Source organism: Scyliorhinus canicula, chromosome 4 (assembly GCF_902713615.1).
Source record: "Scyliorhinus canicula chromosome 4, sScyCan1.1, whole genome shotgun sequence".
NCBI classification, from domain to species: Eukaryota; Metazoa; Chordata; class Chondrichthyes; order Carcharhiniformes; family Scyliorhinidae; genus Scyliorhinus; species Scyliorhinus canicula.
In genome coordinates this window covers 126,001,856-126,019,138 of record NC_052149.1, presented here as the reverse complement: position 1 = coordinate 126,019,138, position 17,283 = coordinate 126,001,856, and the positions used below count along the sequence as shown (strand labels likewise).

Genomic DNA, 17,283 nt, shown 5'->3' with positions numbered 1-17,283 from the left:
GTGCTCAAGAACTTGCCGCACCCCTAGCCAAGCTGTTCCAGTACAGCAATGTGGAAACTTGCCCAGGCATATCCAGCCCACAAGAAATAGGACAATTACCTCCCCATCAGTCTACTCTCAATCATCAGTCAATTGATGGAAGGGGTCATCAACAGTGCTATCAAGTGGTACTTACTTCACAATAACCTGCTCACGGACGCCCAGTTTGGGTTGTGCCAGGGTCACTCAGCTCCTGACCTCATTACACTGGGCAAGTGCACGGTCAATTCCAGCCCCACATGCCCAGAGTCACAACACAAGTGAATTAACCAATAATTCTCATAAAGATACCCAAAACATTTGGCCTTTGGCTATCTGATAATTACAGTCACCAGGTTTGTAAGTTTATTCACAATTACTTTTTATTTATAACAAGGACAAATATGAAATATGCAGTAAACACAGTTGCTTAATGACATGTTAGCACCTGACTCCTCCTTTAACCGTCCCACCCTCCACCCACACACACTAGACAAACAAGCACAGAGGGGTGGAAAGGAGTTACAATAATAAGCCTTCAGATCAAAAGATAAGAGTCCTTGCTTCAGATGATGAGTTCTTTAATGTACTTTCTTCACAGTATGAGTGTGGATTAACGTTGCTGAACTACAGCTCGCAATTATCTTCTTTGCCGTTCAGCAGTAGACCTTACTCACAGCTTTTCCAGCCCAGGCGCCTGGCTTCACATCAGCCTTTTCTGCAGCGAGAGCTGATTCCCAAAGTGGGCATTTGGTGAGAATTTGGTGGTTATTTCTGGAACAAAATGCAAAAAAGATAAGTTTTATCTCTCACCTTCCATCGCGAAACTGAAACCACATTAGGTCTCTGAGCCATTTCAGTGGGAACAGATCCAAGCACAACCTGTTACCGGGCAGAACACGGCCTTTTGGGGTCATTTATTGGCCACCAGCCAAATCGGTCAAACCGAGTCATCACTGACACTGGCCAATCTGCAATCAGCAGTCTTTTCTGGATTCTTCTGTTCAAATTAAAGGCACAGGCCACTTTCCTTAAAGAGACAGGTCCATAAATTATCTATGGATTAAAGATGTAATAGCAAAAATAAAAGAAAGGGGAAGTAAAGGAATAAACAGGAAGGACATTTACAACAGCCTTGGTTCAAACATGGACAAAAGAGCTGAATGCCAGAGGTGAGGTGAGAGATACCAAAAGGCACAAGTCAGGAGTGTGATACTCTCTACTTGCCTGGGTGAGTGCAGCTCTAACAACACTCAAGAAGCTCGACACCATCCAGGACAAAGTAGCCGCTTGATTAACAGCCCTTCCATAAAACAATCACTCCCTCCACCACCGACGCACAGTAGCTGCTGTGTGTACCATCTACAAGATGCCCTGCAGAAACTCACCAAGTTTACTCAGGCAACACCTTCCAAACTCATGACCTCTACCATCTGTGGTGGTATGACTGGGAGGTTTACGGTACCTCAGAGCAGTGCTGCCATTGGTGCAGAGGTCTCGCTGCCCATTGGCTCAGGCAGGTCATGTACCTCTCTGCCAATTGGCTGAGGCTAGTCATGTGACTGCTCGCCGATTGGCCGAGAGGCCGGTAGCCCCTCCTACGAGGCGGGGTATAAGAACCCGTAACAGCCGGCAGTCGGCCTTTCTCTGTAAGTCGACTGCCGGGCACACAACTAGTTCATTAAAGCCTGATATTTGGAACTTCTTCACGACTCGAGTCCGATTGATGGTACATCAAAGAGAGACATCTAGAGAGACAAGGGCAGCAGATAAGTGGAGCACCATCATCTGTAAGTTCCCCTCCAAGTTACTCACCATTCTGACTTGGAAATATATCGCCGTTCCTTCACTATCACTGGGTCAAAGTCCTGGAACTCCCTCCCTAACTGCACAGTGGATGTTCCTACACCAAAGGGCCTGCAGCGGTTCAAGCACCTTTCCAAGGAGAATTAGGGATGGGCAATGAAAGCTGTTCTGGATCGTGACCCCCAAGTCCCAGAAATGGAAACATTAAAAAAACTCCACCCTACTTCCCTATTTTGTGTGTGGCATTCTGGACCCTCTCAGCAGGATATTTGACTGCAAGATCCATCACCATTTTGTCCCCTTTTGTCCCCACCCAGAATTTACTCGCATCCTGAATATATCTAGCGCCTTAATGTGTAAAAACATCCCAGGATATTTCACAGAGAGGCAGTAAGAGTAGCGGGGAAGGGGTTGGGGGGACCTTAGGAAGATTGATAAAAGGCTGAGGTGAACAGATTAAGTTTGATGGAGAAAAAAGAAGCCAGGAGAGGGGAAGAGATTAAAGGTCAGAGTTCAGAGAGCAGAGCCAAGGCATCTGAAAGCTCTGCTGCCAATGGTGGGATGAAGCAAACAGCGATGGGCAGGAGACCAGAGTCAGAAGATGGAGGGGTGAGGGAGACAATGTGAGTCTGCAGCAGAACACAAGGGTAGGGAGGAATGACGCTTCCATGAAGGTAATTGGAGGACAGAGATTGTGGGTCAGTGAGGTAAGGGGTAACAGTTCAGTGAGGTCTGGGGTAATAGGTCACAGGCACCCGGGAAACATGGGCGAAATTCTCCCCTACCCGGCGGGGCGGGGGGGGTCCCGGCGTAGCGGAGTGGCGCCAACCACTCCGGCGTCGGGCCTCCCCAAAGGTTCAGAATTCTCCGCACCTTTAGGGGCTAGGCCCGCGCCGGAGTGGCTCCCGCTCCGCCAACTGCCTTTGGCGCCACGCCGCCCGGCATCGGGGCAGGCCGATAGGCCTTCGCCGGTCGGCATGAGTCCGCGCATGCGCCGGAGCATCAGTGGCCGCTGACGTCACCACTGCCGCATGCACGGTGGAGGGTGTCTCTTCCGCCTCCTCCATGGTGGAGGCCGTGGCGGCGGCGGAAGAAAAAGAGTGCCCCCGCGGCCCAGGCCCGCCCACCGATCGGTGGGCCCCGATCAAGGGCCAAGCCACCGTGGGGGCACCCCCGATGTCCGATCGCCCCGCGCCCCCCCCCCCCCCCCCCCCCCCCCCCGGGACCCCGGGGGCCTGCCCGTGCCACCAATCCCGCCGGCACAGAGGTGGTTTAAACCACGTCGGCGGGAGAGGCCTGACAGCGGCGGGACTTCAGCCCATCCCGGGCCGAAGAATCGCTGCAGGGGGCCCGCCGACCGGCAGGGCGTGATTCCCGCCCCTGTCGATTCCCGGGTGGCAGAGAATTCCGGCCACGGCGGGGGTGGGATTTACACCGGCCCCAGGCAATTCCCTGACCCTGCGGGGGGTCGGATAATTCCGCCCAAGGTCAGTGAGGTTAGGGGTAACAGGTCAGTGAGGTTAGGGGTAACAGGTCAGTGCGGTTAGGGGTAACAGGTCAATGAGGTTAGGGGTAACAGGTCAATGAGGTCTGGGGTAACAGGTCAGTGAGGTTAGGGGTAACAGGTCAATATACATTAATGATATTGAAATAAGATTTGCATGCAATATCTCTAAATTTGCAGACAACACTAAGCTGGGTGACTGTGTGCCGTGAGGAAAATGCAAAGAGGCTGCAGGGTAACCGAGACAGGCTGGCTGAGTGGGCAAATACTTGACAAATGCAATATAATGTGGGTAATATGAGATTATGCACTTCGGTGGCAAAAACAGAAAAGCAGATTACTCTCTGAATGATGGCACTTTAGGAAAAGTGCAACGAGACCTGGATGTCATGGTGGAACGGTAGCTGAAGGTCGGCATGCAGGTACAGCAGGCGGTGAGGAAAGCTAATGGTATGCTGGCCTTTATGGCAAAATTATAGAATAGAACAGTACAGCACAGAACAGGTCCTTTGGCCCTCGATGTTGTGCCGAGCAATGATCACCTCAAACCCACGTATCCACCCTATACCCGTAACCCAACAACGCCCCCCCCCCCCCTACTTTTTAGGACACTACGGGCAATTTAGCATGGCCAATCCACCTAACCCGCACATCTTTGGACTGTGGGAGGAAACCGGAGCACCCGGAGGAAACCCACGCACACACGGGGAGGACATGCAGACTCCACACAGACAGTGACCCAGCCGGGAATCGAACCTGGAACCCTGGAGCTGTGAAGCATTTATGCTAACCACCATGCTACCGTGCTGCCCCATTATTTGAGTATAGGAGCAGGGAAGCCTTGCTGCAGTTATACAGGACCTTGGTGAGGACATGCTTTTTTTTTTTTAAATTTAGACTACCCAATTATTTTTTTTTTCAATTAAGGGGCAATTTAGCGTGGCCAATCCACCTACTCTGCACATTTTTGGGTTGTGGGGGCGAAACCCACGCAGACACGGGGAGAATGTGCAAACTCCACACGGACAGTGACCCAGAACCGGGATCGAACCTGGGACCTCAGCGCCGTGAGGCGGTTGTGCTAACCACTAGGCCACCGTGCTGCCCTATGTGAGGACATGCTTTGAGTAATGCGTGCAGTTTTGGTCTCCTGGTTTGAGGAAGGACATTCTTGCTATTGAGGGTGTACAGCGAAGGCTAATTCCCGGGATGGCAGGACTGAAGAAAGACTGGGCTTGTACTGGAGTTTAGAAGACTGAGAGGGAATTCATAGAAACATATAAAATCCTAATGAGACTGGACAGGCTGGATGTGGGAAGAATGTTCCCGATGTTCGGGACGTCCAGAACAAGGGGTCACAGCCTGAGAATAAGGGGCAGCCATTCAGGTCTGATATGAGGAAGAGCTGCTTCTCTCCGAGAGTTGTGAACTTGTGGAATCCTCTACCACAGAAAGCTGTTGGGTTCAGTTCGTTGGATATATTCAAGAGATAACTAGACGTGGCCCTTGCAGCTAAAGGGATCAAGGGGTATGGAGAGAAAGCGGGAGTGGAATTCTGAATTTGCATAATCAGCAATGATCATATTGAATGGTGGTGCAGGCTTGAAGGGCCGAATGGCCCACTCCACCTATTTTCTATGTTTCAATGTTTTCATGAGGTTAGGGGTAATAGGTCAGTGAGATCAGGGGTACTGCTGGGGTAACAGTTTGTGCGTGACAGGGTACAGACCCACTGGATTTGGGACAGGATGGGGAGTGTGAATAAAGGAAGCCAGGAGAGGATATCAGAATAATAGAGTTAGAAGGCAGGACAAGCCGGAATAAGGGGTTCTGTGCTCAAGGGGCTGATGTAGTGTAGAGACGGACAACGTTGTGGATGTGGTGAATCACACTCCTCTTAATTCACACTGTTGTTATATGACGTGTTGTATTCATGTAAGCTCGGTATACGAGCAGTTGCGCGGCTCTGCCCATAGGGGGAGATGAGGAGATTGTACTGGGCTCCACCTTTGGCTCCGCCCATGGTTCCGCCCATGGCTCCTTCCACTAACCGGAAGTATAAAGCTTTGCAGTCGTGAGCCTGCCTGCCAGTTCATCACGTCGCAGGCAGCCTCTGTTGTAAGACTATTAAAACCACTGTTCACTTCCAACCACGTGTCTCATGAATTGATGGTCACATCAGTGGATATGGAAATTAGGGGCCTCCGTGATGGAGAGGATGTGGACTTGAAGCTCAGAGGAGGTCCAGTGGGAAGGAGGCCCATGTTTACTGGTCCCTATTGGAGGGTCCAGTGGGAAGAAGGCCCATGTTTACTGGTCCCTATTGGAGGGTCCAGTGGGAAGGAGGCCCATGTTTACTGGTCCCTATTGGAGGGCCCAGTGGGAATAAGGCCCATGTTTACTGGTCCCTATTGGAGGATCCAGTGGGAAGGAGTCCCATGTTTACTGGTCCCTATTGAAGGATCCAGTGGGAAGGAGGCCCATGTTTACTGGTCCCTATTGGAGGGCCCAGTGGGAAGGAGGCCCATGTTTACTGGTCCCTATTGGAGGTCCAGTGGGAAGGAGGCCCATGTTTACTGGTCCCTATTGGAGGGTCCAGTGGGAAGGAGGCCTATGTTTACTTGTCCCTATTGGAGAGCCCAGTGGGAAGGAGGCCCATGTTTACTGGTCCCTATTGGAGGGTCCAGTGGGAAGGAGGCCCATGTTAACTGGTCCCTATTGGAGGGTCAGTTGGAAGGAGGCCTATGTTTACTGGTCCCTATTGGAGGATCCAGTGGGAAGGAGGCCCATGTTTACTGGTCCCTATTGAAGGATCCAGTGGGAAGAAGGCCCATGTTTACTGGTCCCTATTGGAGGGCCCAGTGGGAAGGAGGCCCATGTTTACTGGTCCCTATTGGAGGTCCAGTGGGAAGGAGGCCCATGTTTACTGGTCCCTATTGGAGGGTCCAGTGGGAAGGAGGCCCATGTTAACTGGTCCCTATTGGAGGGTCAGTGGGAAGGAGGCCTATGTTTACTGGTCCCTATTGGAGGGCCCAGTGGGAAGGAAGGCCCATGTTTACTGGTCCCTATTGGAGGATCCAGTGGGAAGGAGGTCCATGTTTACTGGTCCCTATTGGAGGGTCCAGTGGGAAGGAGGCCCATGTTTACTGGTCCCTATTGGAGGGTCCAGTGGGAAGGAGGCCCATGTTAACTGGTCCCTATTGGAGGGTCAGTTGGAAGGAGGCCTATGTTTACTGGTCCCTATTGGAGGGTCCAGTGGGAAGGAGGCCCATGTTTACTGGTCCCTATTGAAGGATCCAGTGGGAAGAAGGCCCATGTTTACTGGTCCCTATTGGAGGGCCCAGTGGGAAGGAGGCCCATGTTTACTGGTCCCTATTGGAGGTCCAGTGGGAAGGAGGCCCATGTTTACTGGTCCCTATTGGAGGGTCCAGTGGGAAGGAGGCCTATGTTTACTTGTCCCTATTGGAGAGCCCAGTGGGAAGGAGGCCCATGTTTACTGGTCCCTATTGGAGGGTCCAGTGGGAAGGAGGCCCATGTTAACTGGTCCCTATTGGAGGGTCAGTTGGAAGGAGGCCTATGTTTACTGGTCCCTATTGGAGGGTCAGTGGGAAGGAGGCTCATGTTTACTGGTCCCTATTGGAGGGTCAGTGGGAAGGAGGCCCATGTTTACTGGTCCGGATTGGAGGGTCAGTTAAGACATGGACACCATGGTCGATAAGGAGGATGGTTCCTTTATGTTGTAAATGTGTGGTTATCCAACCCTCATCCCAGTTAAACACCAGGACCCAGAGACTGACCATGGAAGGGGAAGGAGGGGGGAAGGGGTCTGAATGTGCTCTGAATGGACAGGATGCATCAGTGGCTCAGTCTCTGTCCCTCCAGCTCACACTAATGGGGTGAGGATATCCTCTCTCTGCTGGGCCTTCATTAAATATTGTGTCTGAACCAGTGCCCAGTGAGAATAGACCAACAGCACAGAACTACCCTTAATCTGACAATGATCTGTCAGTCTGACTGAGCAAGGCCACAGCATGGTCAATGTGGGAAATGGGGCCTTACTTCAGAAGATATGCTTCTGGGGTCAAGAGTTAACCTCCATTGTTGACGCAGAGCAGAGGAAGATTTATCCTACATTTAACTATGATCCACCTGGGAGAGTGTGGGAAAGAGAGAGCGAGGAGCAGACTGTGACCGAGAGAGAGAGAGGGAAGCATTTAACTGTGATCCACCTGGGAGAGTGTGGGATAGAGAGAGCGAGGAACAGACTGACAGAGTGAGAGAGAGAGGGAAGCATTTAACTGTGATCCACCTGGGAGAGCGTGGGATAGAGAGAGCGAGGAACAGACTGACAGAGTGAGAGAGAGAGGGAAGCATTTAACTGTGATCCACCTGGGAGAGTGTGGGAAAGAGAGAGCGAGGAACAGACTGTGACAGAGAGAGAGAGGGAAGCATTTAACTGTGATCCACCTGGGAGAGTGTGGGATAGAGAGAGCGAGGAACAGACTGTGACCGAGAGAGAGAGGGAAGCATTTAACTGTGATCCACCTGGGAGAGTGTGGGAAAGAGAGAGCGAGGAACAGACTGTGACAGAGAGAGAGGGGGAAGCATTTAACTGTGATCCACCTGGGAGAGTGTGGGAAAGAGAGAGCGAGGAGCAGACTGTGACAGAGAGAGAGGGGGGAGCATTTAACTGTGATCCACCTGGGAGAGTATGGGAAAGAGAGAGTGAGGGGCAGACTGTGACAGAGAGAGAGAGGGAAGCATTTAACTGTGATCCACCTGGGAGAGTGTGGGAAAGAGAGAGCGAGGAGCAGACTGTGATAGAGAGAGAGGGGGGACGGGGGGGGGGGAAGCTTTTAACTGTGATCCACCTGGGAAAGTGTGGGAAAGAGAGAGCGAGGGGCAGACTGTGACAGAGAGAGAGGGAAGCATTTAACTGTGATCCACCTGGGAAAGTGTGGGAAAGAGATAGTGAGGGGCAGACTGTGACAGAGAGAGAGAGAGGGAAGCATTTAACTGTGATCCACCTGGGAGAGTGTGGGAAAGAGAGAGCGAGGAGCAGACTGTGACAGAGAGAGAGAGGGAAGCATTTAACTGTGATCCACCTGGGAGAATGTGGGAAAGAGAGAGCGAGGGGCAGACTGACAGAGAGAGAGAGAGAGAGGGAAGCATTTAACTGTGATCCACCTGGGAGAGTGTGGGAAAGAGAGAGCGAGGGGCAGACTGACAGAGAGAGAGAGAGGGAAGCATTTAACTGCTGCACAAGTACTTAAAGTGTTCCAATCTCCAATAATGACACCAGTTACAGAGATCAGTTGGAGAATTGCAGGATGATGGAGAATGGTACAGAGAGATAGAGGGATACTGAGAGAGAGAGAGAGAAAGAAAGAGTGAGAGAGATGGACAAAAAGAGAGAAAAAGGAAAGAGAATACATAGAGACAGTCAGAGAGAGGGAGAGTCAGAGGCAGAAAGTGGGAAACTGACACAGGAGAAAAGAGACAGGAAGAGAGAGAGAGAGAGCAGAGACTGAGGGACAGATACTGAGGGAGGGAGTGAGTGAGAGAGAAGAAGAGGAAGTGAAGGTGCTGACGTGGTGTCTCTGCCTCATACCATTTACATACTGAGGAACGGGCAGTCAGACACTCACAGGCTGCAGCTTTATAAAGCAGAGCCCAGTGAAGGGAGAGTTTATCAGTAACCAGGCACAGGGACAGGAGCAGACACCATGATTTCAGCCATCCAGCTGATCTGGCCTCTGGCATTCTGCATCGCAGGTACAAATCTCTCTCCTTCCACCTTGAATATTTTCCTGCTCTCCATTTCAATCCAATTCTACTGACTTGTGATTGAAGGGAAAATGCTGAAAGCAGAGGAACAGTCAGTGTCTCCAACAATATCTCATTGTACAGGCTCTTTCTGTGACAGTTCTTACTTCACTCTGTTTCTCTATTACCCCTCAGGTATCAGTGGAGACATCATCATGACCCAGTCTCCCCCGGTGTTGTCATTGAGCCTGGGCCAGACCGCGACCATCACCTGTACGGCCAGTCAATCTGTTAGCAGTTATGTTGCTTGGTATCAACAGCGAGAAGGTCAGAAACCGGCTCTGCTGATCTACTCTGCCTCAACCCGATTCACAGGAATATCCGACCGATTCACCGGCAGTGGATCTGGAACACAATACAGCCTGAAAATCAGCAATGTGCAGAATGAGGATGTCGCTGATTATTACTGTCAGCAAGGTTACAGCTTCCCCTACACAGTGATACAGAGCCTTACAAAAACCCCAATACACATATTCCCACCTCCTGTACTGATACATCCCAGTTTTATGTAATAGAGAATAAACACAAGAAAGGAAACTGTACAAATGATTCTCACCGTCCACTACACACTCCACACTCCAGTCCCATGGTGTCCACAGCTCACTGAAGGCCTCAAGTTTCCATCTTACTCTCCATGTCCACATATGAATAGCAGCTGAAAGGTTTATTGTCGAAAAGTAGAATTCTCAACTCTCCCAACAAACACAGAGACATTGAGAGAAACAGAGAGAGAAAGAGTGAGAGAGAAAGACATGAGTGAGTGAGAGACACAGAGAGAGACAGAGAGAGGGTGAGAGTGAGTGAGTGAAGCAGAGAGCAGAGGTTTTTGTACAGCCCCTGCACTGGAAGCTGTCAGTGTGGCTTACGTTCGGTAAAGGAACCAAGCTCAGACTGAGTAAGTAAACCCCAATCCTCCGTTATTAACCCTTTCAATACTGAAACTTTCTCAAACACAAATGCTGAATAGTTGAAGGTGTTATTGGGGAGCTGCAGTGAATGAAATGGTTCATTGAAGAACACTGTGTAGAACAGGGTGCCCAGCTGTATTTCTTTAGTTCCATTCCCCCCTTTAAGCAGCAAGATATAAGTAAGCAGCTTTTACCCACCGTGTGGAGGAGATCTGGACGTTTGCAGACTGTGTTCACATTCCTGGACCATGGAGTGAAATCACTCACTAGACTCCTGTCAGTCTGCGTGTGACAGACACGGGCAGAGTTTGATGTGAGCTCTGGCTCCCTGTCACACTCTCTGATATAACTGATCACAGCAGCAGCAGCAGCCCAGTGAGACACCGAGGTCCCACTTCCCCCAGCTTTAACTCTGCTCTCTCCACTCCCTGCTTATCTCTTAGCAAAGTTCTGATGACAAACAGGTCCAGCAGGGCTCACAATCCAGTGGCTTCAGTGTTCCAGGCTTTTGGGGAGACTCTCAGTTACTTTCTCTTTGGGTCGAGTTCAGTCCGATATTTATCCCTGATTCAACATTCCTCCAAATGCTCATTGACTCATTGCTGTTTTGGGATCTTGCTGTGCACAATTGGCTGCAAAACATTTGAGGACAACATCAGGTGGTTCAGATGCTCCAGAGATGCAAATCTTTCTTTAACTTTGGAGATTCCTGATCCTGACCCTCGCCCATTGTTCGCACACTCTCAGCCTCCAAAGAGCAGGGGGTTATTTGGAGCAATGACCCTGTCTGACCCCCGGACACTGAGGCTAATTGTAGCCTCACCCTTGACCTCAGCCCAGTGCTGGGCGGCAGGGTTTGAAATTAAATCTAGAAACTTCTGTACTGACCTCCGATCAGAATCCTTTGTGAAATGTGTTGCTCCAAGTCTGCTCCAATGTTCTGGGATAAAGTTCTCCCGCTCTGTGTGTGGCTTGTTAATGTTCAACCTGTTCCCCCAAAAATTCTGATCAATAGTTTGAGCTTCCTGGCTGGTTAACAGTCTCTTGAAGGGACATTGTGTCTTTAAAAACTTATACTATTAGCAATTTCAGTGCTAGGTGGCATGGTGGTGCAGTGGTTAGCACTACTACCTATGGCACTGAGTGCCCGGGTTTAATCCCGGCCCCGGATCACTGTCCGTGTGGAGTTTGCACATTCTCTCCGTGTCTGCGTGGGTCTCACCCCCACAACCCGAAGACGTGCAGGGTAGGTGGATTGGTCACGCTAAATTGCCCCTTAATTGGGAAAAATATGAATTGGGTACTCGAAATTAAAAGAAACCATTTCAGTGCTGAATTTGTAGTAACCTTCTTTACAAATGTTTAGATAACATTCCAAAATGATTTAACCAGTTTAACAGCAAACCTTTACCTCCTGACACTGAACCAATTTGAAATCCAATTTTCAATTTTCCCTTTGATTCCATCAGCTTTTAATTTTCAGACACGTCTGTTGTTGGAGAACTGTCAAAGTTCTTGGAAAACCCATGTTGTCAACATCAAACTCCCTCCCCTCATCAACACTCCTCGTTCCCTCTTCAAAAAAGTCAATCAAGTTAGTCAGACAGGACCTTCCCTTCACAAATCCATGTTGACCGTCCTTAATCGAACTGTGTCTCTCTCAATGATGATTCTAATTTCTCTCAGAATTATTTCCAATAATTTCCCCACCACTGAGGTTAGACTGACTGGTCAGTAATGACTCAGTCTGTCCCTTCCTCCCTTTTTAAACAACGGTACAACATTATCACTCTTCCATTGCCAGCTTTGTCTCTCTCATTTGTGAAAACTGATGTCAATTATTCATTAAGAACTATCTCCATGTCTCCCAACTCCACACACAAGTTAACTTTTTCTTCTCTTAATTGCTACCACAAATTCATTTTGCAATTTTGAAATTTATTTCTGTGATGTGGGAGTTTTTGGTTGGACCAGCGTTTATTGCCCATCCTTCATAGCCTTCAGAAGGTGGTGGTGAACTGCCTTCTGAATCCGCTGGTGTCCTTGCGGTATAGATACACCGAGAGTGCTGTTAGGAAGGGAGTTCCAGGATTTCGAATCCGGTGACAATGAAGGAATGGTAATATATTTCCAAGTCAGGATGGTTAGTGACTTGGTGGCCAAGTTCCGGGGAGTGCTGACCCCAAGACCAGGATTCTCCGAGCCTCTGCGGTGAAATGGCGCTCGGTGTGGTGGCGCAGAATGGGGCCTCAGACCCGTGATTGGGTCCGACGCTGCGACGTGATTCTCCGGCGACCGGAGATTCAGCGGCAGTTACATGCGCGCGATCAACGCGACACCAGTCAGGGACCTTTGAAAGAGGCCCCCGCAGCGATTCTCCGCGGTCGACCAGCCGAGTTCCCGCCGACGTGGTTCACATATGGTTGCAACCGGCGGGAGCTCGGCGTCGTGGCTGCTGTGTCCGTCCTGGTGGAGGGCGGGGGGGAATCAGTCTTCTGGATGGGCCTCCACGACGGCCAGGTCCGTGATCGGGCCTCCACGACGGCCAGGTCCGTGATCGGGCCTCCACGACGGCCAGGTCCGTGATCGGGCCTCCACGACGGCCAGGTCCGTGATCGGGCCTCCACGACGGCCAGGTCCGTGATTGGGGACCACCTTCGGCGGGCCTACCTTCTTCCGTGCCGGTCTGCTGTGTTGCTCTGCCATGTTGTGCAGTGTTGGCGTGGAAGCGGCCGCCACATGTATGTAGGGACCCGCGGCCAGCAGTGCAGAGCTGCGTACGGCAGCTGGAGCAGCGCAGAGCAGTCCAGTGCCGTGCTGGCTCCCTGTGGGATACAGAATCGCTGGACCAAGACACCCATTGATGCCGGCATGAAGCACTCCGGTGTTTATGCCGGTGTCAACACTTAGCCACATTCCTGGAGAATCCCGACCCATGTATCTGCTGCCTTTGTCCTTCTAGATGGTCGTGGTTGTGGGTTTGGAAGCTGCTGCCCAAGGAACCTTGGTGAGATCATGCAGTGCATCTTGTAGATGGTACAGACGGCTGCCACTGTTCATCAGTGGTGGAGGGAGAGAATGTTTGTGGGTGGGGTACCAATCATGTGGGGGTTCTTTGTCCTGGATGGTGTTGAGCTCCTTGAGTGCTTTTGAGGTTGCACTCATCTAGGGAAGTGGAGAGTATTCCATCACACTCCCAGCTTGTGCCTTGTAAATGGTGGATAAGCTTTAGGGAGTCAGGAGGTGAGTTACCTGCCACAGGATTCCTCATCTTTGACCTGCTCCTGTCGTCACAGTATTTATATGTTTAGTCCAGTTCAGTTTCTGGTAATTGTAACCCGCAGGATGCTGATAATCGGGAACTTAGTGAAGGTACTGCCTTTGAATGTGAAGGGTTAATGGTTAGATTCTCTCTTGTTGGAGATGGTCATTGTCTGGCACAAATGTTACTTGCCAGTTGCCAGCCCAAACCGGGGTTTTGTCCAGGCCTTGTTGTAATAGGGCAAGGTCTGCTTCAGTGTCTGTGGAGTTGTGAATGGTGCTGAACATTGTGCTGAACATTGTGCAGTTATGAATGAACATCCCCACGTCTGACCTCATGACAGAAAGAAAGTCATTCATGAAGCAGCTGAAGCTGGTTGAGCCTCGGAGCCTCCCCTGAAGAACCCGTGAGTAATGTCCATGGTGGCAGAGTGGTTGGCACTTCTGCCTCACAGCGCCGGAGACATGTGTTCGATTCCAACCTTGGGTGACTTTATGGATTTTGCACGTTCTCCCGCTGTCTGCATGGGTTTTCTTTGGGTGCTCCGGTTTCCTCCCACAGTCCAAGAAAATTCAGGTTAAGTGGATTAGCCAGGTTAAATTGTGACTTAGAATCCAAAGGTTAGATTGGTCTGTGGGGATTGGCCGGGGGAGTGGACCTGGGTGCGGTACTGTTTGGAGGGCTGGTGCCGACTCAAAGGGTCAAATGGCCTCTTTCTGCACTGTAGGGATTGTGTGGATGTCCGAGGACAGAGATGACTGACCTCCAATATTCACAGTTATCTTCCTTTGTGCTGGGTATGACTCCGACCAGCGGAGAGTTTTCCCCCTGATTCCCATTGACTCCAGTTTTGCTCGGGCTCCTTGATACCAATCTTGGTCAAATGCTGCCTCGAGGTCAAAGGGCAGTCACTCTGGCCTCACCTCTGGAGTTCAGCTCTTTTGTCCATGTTTGAACCAAGGCTGTAATGAGGTCAGGAGCTGAGTGACCCCAAGACTGAACGACACTTGATAGCAATGTTGATCATCCCTTACTGATGATCGAGAGTAGCCTGATGGAGCAGTAATCGGCCGGGTTGGATTTGTCCTGTTTGGTGTGTGCAGGACAAACCTGGGCAATTTTCCACGTTGCTGGGTGAATTGTTTTTTAAATGTATTCATTGGTGTGGGTGTCATTTTCTGGGCCAGCAGTTATTGCCCATCCCTAATTGCCCTCTAAGTGGCTGCATTTCAGAAGTGTTTTCCCAGATGTCAACCAAATTGTTGTTAGCCTGGAATCACATGTCGGCCAGACCACGTAAGGACGGCAGACTTCTTTCCCAAAAGGACATTAGTGAACGAGATGGGCTTTTACAACAATCAACAGTCATTTCAGGGTCATCATTAAACATTGAATTCAATTTTTATTGGATTCAAATTTGGCCATCTGCTGTGATGGGATTCGAACCTGGGTTCACCGAACAGAAAAAATAAGTAATAATAACGTAGAAGAGTCATTTTGGCAAATCCCAGTTTTGTAAAAGTGGCCTTTCCCCAATTTAAAACTTTTACTCTTGGTTTATCTTTATCCTTTTCCATAACTACTCTAAATTGAACTGAATTATGATCACTATTACCCAAATACTCTTCCACTGATACCCCTTCGCCTGCCCAGATTTAATCGCGAAAACTGTCCAAAACTGCCTCTTTTCTTGTTGGGATTTTTCGGTACAGGTTAAAGAAGTTCCCGAGAATGGATTGCCAGCAATCTAGATCATCTGCACAGACATATACACTGACATTGATTTGATCCCAGGTAATCTTCAGGAAGATTAAATCCTTTATAATGGTCGAGATTTAAATTCCTTTCCCTCTCTTTCAGGCCGTGAAAATTCACAACCAACGCTGACCCTGCTGCCCCCCTCCCTGGAGGAGGTCAAGACCAAGGGCACTGCCACCCTGGTGTGCCTTGCCAATCACTTCTATCCCGATGAGCTGGTGGTGGAGTGGAAGAAGGATGGTGCAGCCATTTCGGACGGGGTTCAGACCAGCAACTACCTGCGAGCTTCGGACAACACCTACAGCGTCAGCAGCCTGCTGACCCTCTCTGGCTCTGCCTGGGAATCCAACGCCCGCTTCTCCTGTGCCCTCACCCACGTGAGCCTCTCCTCTGCCCTCAGCAAGAGCATCAGGAGATCAGAATGTGCGTAGAGTGTCAGAGACAGTCCACGGAGGAGACACAACTTTAAATAGAACAGGGGTGAGCTGGGAGGGCAAAGGTCATTGTCAGCACTGAATTACAACTCTCTCCTTCTCGGGACTGAGGCACTTCTGAGGGTCAGGGGTTAAGACATGTTTTTGGGACATTGTCGAGGGATATTTACTCTGCACGTCATCCCATGCAGCATCTGTCCTGGGAATGTTTGATGGGACAGTGCAGACTCGTGATGCCAAGTAAAACCTCTCTAAGATGCTGAAGACTGTCAGCTGTTCCAAAATAACGTGACCCCTGAAATCTCTGCTTCAGGAAACCAGACCTCCTTCCTGCTCACCCTGCAGTTACAATTTAAGGTTTAGTCACCATTTTAAAGGACAGCATTCTCATGTCATTGAGAAAATCTCCATATTTTCCCTGTGAATTTCTCCAGCTTTCTCTGGCTGGGCTGTTTATTCAAGTCTTCTTTCTGACAATGTAAATCTGTAAAAGGTAATAAACATTAAGAATATTCAGTCTGTGTCTCGTGTGTGCTTTGGAAATGTTCCTCCTCCCCATCAGCTGATTGGCTGTATTTCAGCAAGTGATTGTCATGATTGGCTGGTTGGCCTGTCAATCAATGACACATCAGCAGAAGCTTGGATTCAAAGACAATTATCAATCATTTTATAATGATCAGTTTTATCTGGAATATCTGAGTTGAAAGATTCAAATCAGAAAAGAGACTGAAAGTTGCTGGGATTAAATCATCACAATCACAATTCTCCAACCCATATTCCCACCTCCCCCTTGATCTGACCATCTCACGTGGTCTCACTACTCCCATAGTTTCAATCACAGATAAGACCATCACTGATCACTTCCTTGTATCACTCCCCACCCACATCCCCCTTCCACACCCCAACCCTACCCCCTTCTGTATCCATCCCTGGGAAAACCTATTCCCCAATTCACTTCCAACGGCACTTTCAAAATGCCAACTATCTGTCTCTAGCCCTCCGATCACCACAACATTTCTGCAGCGACTGATTTACCCAACCTCACCCTCACCTCCACCTTTGATATCCTTGTTCCCAATAAAACCATTCCTCTCTCTCACCCTGACCGTTCCCCCTGCTACGGCCTCATCTCCACTCACTTAATCCAAGTGACGCAGACTTGAAAGGACGTGGGGGAGAACTGGTTTATCCATTAAAATGATCCCAGACTCGACTCCAACAGCGGCTCTGAAACTGGATCCAATATTTAAGTTTATTTGTCAGACTCTGTGGAAAGAATTATTTCCTCCAGGAGTGGTTGCATGAAGAAATGGAATTTGGTCATTTCAATACAAAAGTTTAATATGAATACAATACTAGCTGTTAAATTTCACATCCCAAAATAACAGCTCACACTTACCCCTTAAACAACTCAATTCGCTTTGAACAAGAAAAGAGACACACAGCGCTCAATCCATCTGAATGTGGGAGAATTGTGGGCTCTGCCCCAGGCAGATCAGAATTCAACTCCTCTCTGCAAAGTTTCTCCAAATGAACATTGATCCTGCACAACTTTACAAAATGTCTCTCTGCCTTCCGTGGCTCCACACAGCAATGACCTCGTCGACATAATCTAAAAAAAGCAAATTATGTCTGCAGGCTGCAAAGCACATTGGCCGGGTTTCTCTGCGCCGAAATCACGCTCGGCACAGGGACAGAGAATGGAGATCGGGTCTGACGGCGGGAGGTGAACCTCCGGCGACCGGAGAATCAGCGCCAGTCGCGTGC

At 49.8% G+C, this 17,283-nt stretch overlaps 1 long non-coding RNA gene and 1 gene segment (V, D, J or C); one reads left to right on the top strand and one right to left on the bottom strand.

Annotated features, from left to right (window-relative positions):
• Positions 1 to 379: 379 nt before the first annotated feature.
• On the bottom strand, positions 380 to 10,567 carry LOC119964977. Its single transcript, XR_005460404.1, has 2 exons — positions 10,261 to 10,567; positions 380 to 792 (listed from the first exon to the last, which is right to left on the bottom strand). It is a non-coding gene; the product is annotated as an uncharacterized LOC119964977 (long non-coding RNA).
• LOC119964959 lies at positions 8,910 to 16,032 on the top strand. The segment is given in 4 exon segments: positions 8,910 to 9,103; positions 9,290 to 9,587; positions 10,018 to 10,049; positions 15,185 to 16,032. Coding segments are annotated over 4 exon segments (708 nt in total).
• Positions 16,033 to 17,283: the final 1,251 nt, after the last annotated feature.